This window comes from Teleopsis dalmanni, chromosome 2, assembly GCF_002237135.1.
Source record: "Teleopsis dalmanni isolate 2A chromosome 2, ASM223713v2, whole genome shotgun sequence".
Classification (NCBI taxonomy): domain Eukaryota; kingdom Metazoa; phylum Arthropoda; class Insecta; order Diptera; family Diopsidae; genus Teleopsis; species Teleopsis dalmanni.
In genome coordinates, this window is record NC_051847.1 from 73,888,382 (window position 1) to 73,899,450 (window position 11,069).

Consider the following 11,069-nt stretch of genomic DNA (forward strand, 5'->3'; position numbering starts at 1 on the left):
ATTTGAATACTTTTTAAATAATATAATTCATCAAGTCATCCAAGATATGAGTTTATCGTTTTTGGTCAATTCTGAGCAAACGTGCAACCCAACTCTGCGAAAGCTTTTTCATATCAAAATATTCATGTAAAATATTCAACACACATTCATATGATATGTTTATCATCTCTGCCATCTCAAGTACTTTAATTTTTGGATCATCCAACACAATATCGTGGACAACACAATTTTTTTAGTGTTTTTTTCAGTTGTGATCTCTTTTGGACAACCCGGACGCTCTTCATCAAAAACACTTGTACGACCACGTTTAAATTCAGCTTTTCAACATTTTATTATTACTAATGATGGTGCAAGGTTGACATGAACAGAATCCATTTCCAATTTGATTATATCCTTTTTTATTACTTTCAAATGAAGGAATTTCATTACTGAATGATATTCAATTTTTTTTTTCAAAAAGCTAACCAAACAATTGATGAAGTGATATACAAAATACGAGTATAAATGATTTTGTTCTAGCGTTGTCACCTGTCAGGTGATTATCAATCCACCTACTATTTCGTATGTAAACTCACAAAACCACTTTAGTTACAGTTAATGTATGTAATTTCAAATGGCTACTGTTATTAGATATTTTGTTATCTCCAAAACAATGAAAACCTACCCCAAAAAGTAACTAATTAAAAATAAAATTTTTGTAATTAATATATTTACACTATTAATTACATCTGTATTGAAAATGCAATATATCATTTGTAATTAGGTAATCAAATACTTAATATAAGACAGACATAAAATAATCTAGAACAATGATTTTCAATTATTGCCGTGCTACCTCACCTCGACTGTGTGAAATCTATCCACAAAATAAGCTAAAAAATATGAAAATAAGTTATTATATTATAATAATGAAAAATTGCGGAATTAAAAAGCATCTATCGAACCTAGAAACAAACTAGTAACGTTAGCTGCAGACTTTAATATAACGGAATTAGGCAACATTTCTCCAAAGAACATAAAGGCATTCTTAACTGCTACTTGTCTATAGAACTAAAGTGTGTATGTCACAATAATCCTCAAAGGATGCAGTAACGTGGTGACAAGTTGCAAACCCGTTTTTTTTTAAATCAAAAAAAATATATATTATAATTTAGTTATATCTTCTTCTTAACAAAATTTTAGGTATATACTAAATAGGGGATGAAGACCTTCGAAAACTTCCTCCAAAGGAGCTGATTCGACTCCTCGAGATACTAAATATCTAAATACAAAGGTGTGCACAATAGATGAAACAGTGCACAGGGGCCTTAGCCTAACCCGAAACCTCCAAATACCATAACATACCATACTAACTCTTTAACATTATTCATTAAGTTTAAAAAATTACTAAAGAAGAGTTAGAAGTTAGTTATATTTCAATTAATTAAACATTTTGACATACCTTGTTCTAGCTTACCAAGAGCGCAAAATATCCGATAATTTTTATTGGTTTATGGGCCTGCCTCACGTAGTCCATTAAAACATTTCATTTAAAATACGCAGATCTTAGATCAATCACTGAATAATCATGAAGCTTATAGGCAATACATAAATTAGTCAATGAGATGGGTGGGACCCTGTAGTACCCCCAGCTATCAAAGAGTAAAAGTGCCCAGTTGCGCTGACTCGAAAAAAGGATCAACATACATACTATAACTTATGATAATAAATCTAATAAAAGAAATATATTGTTCATATATGTTTATCAATTTGGACCAATAGTTTCTTAAAGGAAAGGAATGTGCAAGTTTCACCTTCGCATGGCGTATGAGTATCTTTTATTTTTGAATCAGCACTGCTGCTAAAATGCATAAATTATTATTTTAATTATAAAATAATACATTATAAATTATATATTATTTTAAATCATTAAATTAAAATTATTTTATTTTAATTTTTGAAAAAAAATGTTAAATTTTTCTATTAAAGAAATTTATTTATTTTTATTATAGAAATCAAAACCAAAATAGTTAAATGTTGAAATGAAAATTTTTGTTACAGACATTTCCTTTCATACAAATGTGTAGTTTTTAGTGAAATTTTCAACAAAACTTTGTTTATATTTTGGTATGCAAATGAAAAATATCAAAATCTAAAACTTCGGCACAATGATTTTAATTGCCAACATTTCATAATTTATTTTCAAAATCAACTCAACTCAACGCAACTCAACTTAAAACTCATTTATTCAAATCAACTTTCCATAATAAAAACATTTAACCAGGAATCTTCATGAATTTTCGGTTTCACAATAATTTTGTTAAGAAAATGAATTATTCATTTTTGATTTTCCATTTTTCCATTCAATTTTCCTACAAAAGCAATGTGTTAAGTTTATTAAAAAGCATTGAAAATAAAATATGAAAATGAAAATGAAAAGTATTTATTTCGCATTTTCTGAAAATGATTTGCTCAGCACAACAATGGAAATAATAATTTTTCATTTGTGTAATTTGCGTTAGATTTCCCTTTGAACAAAACCAAATTGCCGTGATGCAAATAATTGACCAAAGTTACATTACTCGTACATTGCAGCAAATTATTTAACAGCAGTGACAGCAAAAGTTTGTTGCTGTCATTTTGTTTGTGACATTTTAAAAACTTTACTACAAAATGTTGCAAACAAATTTCATGGTTGACAGAGTTTCAACAATTCAAAAAGCCACTTTAATATTCACTAAAATAAATTTACATTTCAAAATTTATAAATAAGCATTTGTGTGATATACTCTCTACTATACCTCTCTAGTGTAGTCAAGGCAATATGAACTATCACATCATCAATTGGCTTTTGAGGCTGTAAGTGAAATCTACTGCACACATCAATACAACCGTCAATGGATTAGAGACTTCATACTCCAATCTAAATATTTTCACATGAAAGAGTTTTTTTAATTATAATTATATTATTATATTACTTACTTATTACTTACTTATTATTTACTTATTTATTAGGCCATAACATCCATTACCGAATCTGCCTGACGCAGCATGTCTCTTCAGGCGCCTTTGCCGCGTGCGTGCCTTCTCCAGTTTTCTACATCAGGTCTGGTTAGAGCTCCCTAAATTTGATCACACCACCGGAGACACGGTCTACCTCTACGCCTTCTTCCTTTAACTACTGCTTCAAATGCCTTTACAATAAGCATTTCAGATATACTCTCTACTATACCTCTCTACTGTAGTCAAGGCATTATGAACTCTCACATCATCAATTGGCTTTTGTGGCTGTAAGTGGAATCTACTGCACAAATTAATACAACGGACAATGAATTAGAGACTTCATACTCCAAACTAAATTTTTTCACATGAAAGAGTTTTGTAACTAAAATTATATTATTATATTGCTTACTTATTACTTACTTATTATGTACTTATTTACTAGGCCATAACATCCATTACCGAATCTGCCTGACGCATGTCTTTTCAGACGCTTCTGCTGCGTGCGTGCCTTCTCCAGTTTTCTACATCAAGTTTAGTTAGAGCTCCCTAAATTTGATCACACCACCAGACACACGGTCTACCTCTACGCCTTTTTCCTCCAACTACTGCCTGAAATACGTTCATTATTTGTTTTCAATTTGCTTTTGAGGCTCTTAGCGGAATCAAGTAATACTCGTATCACTGCTGTAGAAATCTATACAGCGAACAATGGATTAGCGACTTCATACATCAATCGAAAGACTATAACAAAAAAGAGTTTATCAATTATTATTTTATTGTTAAATTACTTATATGGTCATAACCATCCGTTACCAGGTTTCGGTCTGACACATCATGTCTTTCTAGGCGCCACTGCTAACCGTAGTGGCGCCTGACACATCAAGTCTGACACATCAAGTCCGTACATCAAGTCCAGTTTGATCACTGCACCGGAGAAACGGTCTACCTCTACACCTTCTTCCTCCAACTACTGCTTCAAATACCTTTTTCGCTGAAGCATATTCATACATTGTAACGTCATAACAAACCCAGCGAAGTGACTGAAAGTTAATTCGCTGAATTATTTCAATGTCATAATACTGCTCTTACAGCTTATACAGCTTGTACAGCATTCGAAAGCTGTAGTCCTCGCCAACTCATAGAGAACCAAAGTTCTTACGAACAAGTAGTGATAGAAGAAAGAGGTAATGAAATGCATTTGAAATGAAGATTTTGATTCTTTTTTTAATTTAGTTTATAGCTTTAACCTATGCCTCCCACGAAACATCATATAGTACTGTATGCTTCTCAGCTAACATGTAATTACTTTTAAGCGCATAATTGCAATAATGTGACAGATGTCAATTTTCAAAGAGTCAAGAGTTTAATTTTGAGATTCTTCAAGAGTTGAAGAATTACCCATATACACAAAACTTCGTGTTACTCCCATTGTGATAAATCACATAGACTTGTTAGCCAATTCATGACCTCAAAACTTACAAATACACAATCGCTGAAAGCAAAATAGATCGTATTTATGCCATTTCAAAATATAAAACTCAAAAATGTAACGACCAAAATTAATAGTTTAAATCAGACCTTGGTTATTTAAAGAAGAAATTCTGGCCTATCACACCTCCAGACTAAATGCTACAGCATTTATGTACTAACTTTTTGAAATTACAATATTCTTTCGAAATTTACTTATGGGTCTTTATTGTCCCAGATATGAAAAGTTTGTTTATGGACGTATTAGTAAAACAACAAATTTACACAATTTTACATGTTCGGTGGTTGTTAAACGATACCTATTGTAAGACAAATCTTAAAAAAATCTTAAACATATGACACATTAAATAATAGTTTCGTTAGGTATATGTCACTGAAGCAAGACCAAATAAATACCACAAAGAACCTTTTAAGTACGTGAAAACAATTTTAATTGTAAAAAAAAACATTTCTGTGTATCTGTATTTTGATAATTTTGCAAAGTATTTTCTAATGAAATAGTGTTACCATTATACTATTGTTTAAGAATATACTTCAGATGATCATTTCTGTAGTTTCTGTAAAGTCTTCACTTACTTTAAAATCAAAGTAAAACCACATATACTATTGTTTGATACAAGTCACGATAAAATTCGTTATTATGAAATGATTATTCAATCAAAAGGCTTAATTAGTTGCCGTAGGCATAGCAAACGTAGAAAATCCGATCACTAAATACTTCGCACGCAAAGAAATACAATGCAATTACTCAATGTTCACATCAGCTGATATAAGATTTCTTTTATGTTTATATTAGGAAATCATGTTAGGTTCTTACGTTTCTAACTATTTTTATTTTAGAACAAGTAACTGAAAATGTTGTTTTTTATAATGTAGAACGATTCAGCTGTTTTTTTACGCCTGAACTAATTCAACCTTAATTGCTTTACTCAAATTTAAAAAATAAAATAGTCTTGAAACCTCTGGAAAATTTCTATTGATACAATAATTCTGCACTAACACCAGTTTTTAAAAATGTTCACTCTGATTTTTATTCATGCATATAATATTGGAAGAGCATATTCTCCTAAAATGGAAGAATATCTGTAAAGCGTATTCTCATCAAACTCCAATTTTATTTCTAAAACAATACTTTAAATGCGAATGCATTACATTACAAAACTTTACTTGTACTTTAACTTCTTCAGCAAATACTGTATAGTAGTAATACGTCTCAATATTAAAAGACTTTTTTAATGAATACATCAAAGAATGGATTAACAAAATTTTTAAGTTCAGAATTCCCATCCAACATTGATTTATTAATTAAAAATTTATGAGTCATATACCGATCTGAGTCATTGCTGTCCTCTTACTCAAATTTTTTATCGGTTTGTTGAAAAATCTCTATACTAGATCTTATAATCCTCAGTATTTATTCTTCAATAAAGTCGATTTATCTTATTTAACAGTTATTATGCATAAATAATATATAAATATTATAATAATATTATTATATTATTATTATAAATACCTATATATAAATGTGATCCTTTGTTTCATGGGGGACTACTTGGATTAGAAAAATATACCATCTGAATAGCATTGTATAGTATTCTCTACATAAGAATAATAAATAATAATTTATAAGAATAATCCTCTTCTTTCACAATATATATGTATATAGCATACAGCTTAGCCTTCCACAAATTTGTGCGAGGGTACTATTTAAAGTGTATATTTTATTTAACTGATATGCTTTATAAAATAATGAATTAATGAAAAAAAATTTAAATAAAAGACAAACTCTTTTTATTCTAATAAATTTATTTGAATAAAGTATTTAGTGTTGCTGTTAAGCTAGACTTACTTTGTATAGGGACAAAGAAGCTTTATTAAATTTTTAGAAGGGTTTTCGAATAACAAAGAAAGAAATAAAGGACAAACACAAAAATTTATTTTTAATTTTATTGAAGTTTGGCTGACCATACAACGCTGTTTCGAGTATTGCCAAGTACTCTTCATCAGTGGTCTTTGGAATAATCGAATTTTTATTTAATTAATTTATAGTCCGTATATAATTTGTTAGGACTGCAAGAGCCAGGCTTAGAACTCGTGCCTGTCAAATTAGAAGCGATGACTAATTGTGTTTAACCACAAGAAGCCAAGACTGCACAAACTTTCAATGCTCAAGTTCCAGATTTTATTGTCACTTATTTTTATTTAATTAGTGACACCAACCAAAGCACTTGCCGTGCTTTAAATTGGAACGAGCTTATAAACTACAGCTTTATTTTGGAAACACAAGTTCAACGAATTGAAAGTTAACTTTTTGGGTTCGCCTATTCTTTATTTTTTCAAAGCTACTCTTTTTGTAGAGACATTTTGTAATGCATATTGTTTTACTTACTATATGTAAAGCGACCATTCTGGTGCTTTTTACAAAGAAGCTATGCTATGTTATTCTACAAATCCGCTTTCGCGGTTATGAAAAGCTGAACAATATTATATTTTAACATATTGTTCTTATTTTTCACTTTTCATTTTGTTATTCGAAAACTCTCTAAATTTTAATAAAGCTTCTTTGTCACCATACAAAGAAAGCGTAGCTTTATAGCAACACTAATACTTTATTCAAATATTAGGCTTGTGAAAAGTAAAGAACAATATGTTAAAATATAATATTGTTCAACTTTTCCTAACCGCGAAAGCGGATTTGTAGAATAACATAGCATAGCTTCTTTGTAAAAAGCACCAGAATGGTCGCTTTACATATAGTAAGTAAAACAATATGCATTACAAAATGTCTCTACAAAAAGAGTAGCTTTGAAAAGAAATAAAGAAATAGGCAAAACCCAAAAGTTAACTTTTAATTCGTTGAACTTGTGTTTCCAAAATAAAGCTGTAGTTTATAAGCTCGTTCTATTTTAAAGCACGGCAAGTGCTTTGGTTAGTGTCACTAATTAAATAAAAATAAGTGACAATAAAAACCTGGAATTTGAGCATTGAAAGTTTGTGCAGCCTTGGCTTGTTGTGGATAAACACGATTAGTCATCGCTTCTAATTTGACAGGCACGAGTTCTAAGCCTGGCACTTGCAGTCCAAACAAATTATATACGGACTATAAACTAATTAAATAAAATTCGATTATTTCGAAAGACCACTGATGAAGAGTACTTGGCAATACTCGAAGCAGCGTTGTATGGTCAGCCAAACTTCAATAAAATTAAAATAAATTTTTGTGTTTGTCCTTTATTTCTTTCTTTGTTATTCGAAAACCCTTCTAAAAATTTAAAAGTTATTTATTACGTTCTGTTTATTTCCTTAATCAGGAAACTGGAAACTTCTTCTCAGAAAATAATTTTCTTTTCTTATTTGAATTGTAATCCAGCTTACTGTGATTATTGAGAATATCGGCGGCTACACATGTATTATTTGATTATTTAAAGAATTTTACTATTAAAAAATATGATTATATGATTATATATTATATATTAATAGAAGATTGTTTAGGGTAATAGTGCTACTGTTGTCCTGTCGGTTGTTGCTCTCCAGTTAATATTATATACGTCTTCGATTCCATTTCATGGAAAGAAGTAAATAATATTATAGCTTTTTTAAAAATTTAAAAATTTTAATTAAATATATGACAATGTTTTGATTTTATTTGAATGTATTAAAATTTATTTTTACAAAAATTGTCAGTACAACAGACAAAATAAGTTGAATAAAAGTTAAGGCAGTGGGTGTGGATATTTGATGGTTTCATTAAATATGTTGCATACATATAGCATTTGTTTAAATTATTATTCTATTATTTGTTAAACGTATAAAACATATGTATTTTAATGTAATTTAATAGTAAATTATTTTAATATAATTTTAGGGAAATTTATTGGCTTGCATTAGCATTTTCCATTGGTTGGCGCTTTGGGACGACAGATTTTGCTTCGACCATTGGCGCCATATACAATGTTGCATGAGAAAGTGAAATAACCACAGGTTGATGATTTTGTGTAATATGTTGATTGGAAATTTTTATTCTCTTGCGGTGGGTTTTTAGTATTATCCATGCTGCCAGTAACTGATTTGGTTACTGTCACATAACTGTCTGGTGTCGGAATTTTACTGTGTTCATGATCTTTAGAGTTGCCATCAACATTATTTTCTGTTGTGTGCGATTCAAGTGCTTTTGTATGGAATTTTTTTTCAACATTTACAGTTCCACGAAAACCGCTTGGAACATTTGGTGTTGTAGTGCGAATTGGATATCTTTGTTCACGTCCATTTTGGTTTTGAACCACTGTATATTTATCATTAGCGTTTGCTATCGCTACCTTTTGTACTTGCGTTGGAGATTGTTGTGTAAAAGTGCTGGGTAATGTTGGGGTTTCATTTTTATTATCTTTTCCATCAGATTTGGGAGTATTGGAATTTGAGTCCATCTTAATCGGGTTTTCATAATAATCGTCTTCGTCGTCATAATCTTCGTATGGTTCTTCGTCATCTTCATCTTCCGCCAAAGTACCTGATTCATTGTTTACTTTATTAATTGCTGCTAAATAAAAGTTGTTAACAAAAAATAATTTTTAAGTGATCTAAAGAATATTACTTTCTTTACTGGTTTTTGACGCTTTTAATTGTAAATCGGGTAATAGTCCCGGTTCAGCAGTTAATGCGGGGCCACTGTATAGAGTATCTACACGATCCGTTACACTAAAAGAAAGTCTGTTATTACATTCTTCATTATATTAAATGTTAAAATCGTACGCATCACCATTTCCAAACTGGCTAATGGAGTGAAATAATTCTCGGTTTTGCTCACGATAAGTTGCCACTTGTTCTTTTGTACCTGAAGCCGATTGTGCAGCACCATGGTAAGATACGCCATATCTTAATACGTAATTTAATAAATTGAATTTGTCAGTAAAAATATCTTATGTATTTACTTGGATGTGCCATGTATTTGAGACTGGCTTTGCCCTGAGTGACTACCAGATTGAGCAGAAGCTTGCCCACCACCGTTTGATGAAATTAATTCGGTGCCATCTTGTCTAGGACGGAAACCTATTTGTGCTTGTGATGATGTTTGGCCTGGCCCGCTAGACTGAGCATCAGCTAATCCTCCCTTATCGTTTGCTTGAACCTGTATAGATAAGTTAAAATCTACTCTTCACTGGTATTAGAAAACTTGATCTCTTACTTCGCTTTGACTTTGATGAATTATTCCTCCACTTTGCGATGATGCTTTAGTTCCACCATTCTTTGAATTGACTTGCACCTGAGCTTGTGATTGTGCTGCACCTCCCTGGCCTTGCGATTGACTCATTGCACCCTCAACACTTCCACTAACTTGTGCATTTGCTGAACGATCACTATCTGAAGTCATTGCGCTTGCACTAAATGTACCAGAAGAGCTATATGTACCAGAGACTTGAGTCTTTGCTGTACCTCCATTCTTCTTTCCTTGAGCACTTGCAGCTGCCTGTCCATCAGCTATTGAAGACTCAGCTTGTGAAAATGCATCATCCGCTCCACTTGTACCATCCCCAGTAACTAATGAACCTGGAACACCTTTCACAAATAGTACATGCGTAAGTATTTTACATATGAGTTAGAAACTATAAATTACCTTCTGTTTTATACTCACCTACAAATTGACCTATCGGACCAGTAACACCGGTAAATCCAGAAGGAAGTCCCACAGCACCAGGTTGTGCATAACCGCCAACAAGTTGGCCTGGTGGCAATAAACCTCCTCCAACTCCGGGCTGACTCGGCAATAAGCCTTGTTGTCCAGGTACAAGTTGATCTGCACCTATACCAGGCTGTCCGTAAATACCGCCAATTTGTCCAGGTATAATTTGACCAACACTAACACCTGGTTGTCCTGGTGCAAGACCTTGTTGACTAGGTTGTCCAAAAACACCACCAATTTGTCCTGGTGCTGTACCAACACCTAATTGACCTGGTAGTAATCCTTGTTGACCAGGTTGAACGGGTACGTTATAAAGTTGATCAATTTGTCCTGCTCCTACACCCGGTTGGCCAGGTGTGACACCTAGCTGACCAGGTTGTCCCGGTAATATACCCTGTTGACCAGGTTGTCCGTCCCCGCCACCAATTTGACCAGGTGCACCTACTCCAGGTTGTCCTGGTAATACACCTTGTTGAACAGGTTGACCGTAAATGCCACCAATTTGACCAGGTGTACTTACTCCAGGTTGTCCTGGCAATACTCCTTGTTGACCTGGTTGCCCATACACGCCACCAATTTGACCAGGTGCACCTACTCCAGGTTGTCCAGGTAATACACCTTGTTGACCAGGTTGACCGTACACGCCACCAATTTGACCAGGTGCACCTACTCCAGGTTGTGCTGGTAATACACCTTGTTGACCAGGTTGACCGTACACACCACCAATTTGACCAGGTGCACTTACTCCAGGTTGTGCTTGTAATACTCCTTGTTGACCAGGTTGACCGTACACGCCACCAATTTGACCAGGTGCACCTATTCCAGGTTGACCTGGTAAAACACCTTGTTGACCAGGTTGACCGTATACGCCACCAATTTGACCAGGTGCACCTACTCCAGGTTGTGCTGGTAATACACCTTG

The 11,069-nt window shown here is 32.6% G+C and overlaps 1 protein-coding gene across 1 annotated transcript in view; it reads right to left on the reverse strand.

The window, feature by feature from the left end:
• Nucleotides 1-8,193: 8,193 nt before the first annotated feature.
• The window catches only part of LOC119674855 (spidroin-2-like), a 2,992-nt gene continuing 116 nt past the window's right edge, over nt 8,194-11,069 (reverse strand). Inside the window, exons 2-7 of the mRNA XM_038086011.1 lie at nt 10,082-11,065; nt 9,653-10,023; nt 9,399-9,595; nt 9,220-9,342; nt 9,062-9,165; nt 8,194-9,007 (exon numbers count right to left, since the gene is read on the reverse strand). Of these exons, the coding sequence (XP_037941939.1) occupies nt 8,355-9,007; nt 9,062-9,165; nt 9,220-9,342; nt 9,399-9,595; nt 9,653-10,023; nt 10,082-11,065 (2,432 nt within the window). The 3' untranslated portion in view covers nt 8,194-8,354. The remainder of the gene's footprint in view (nt 9,008-9,061; nt 9,166-9,219; nt 9,343-9,398; nt 9,596-9,652; nt 10,024-10,081; nt 11,066-11,069) is intronic.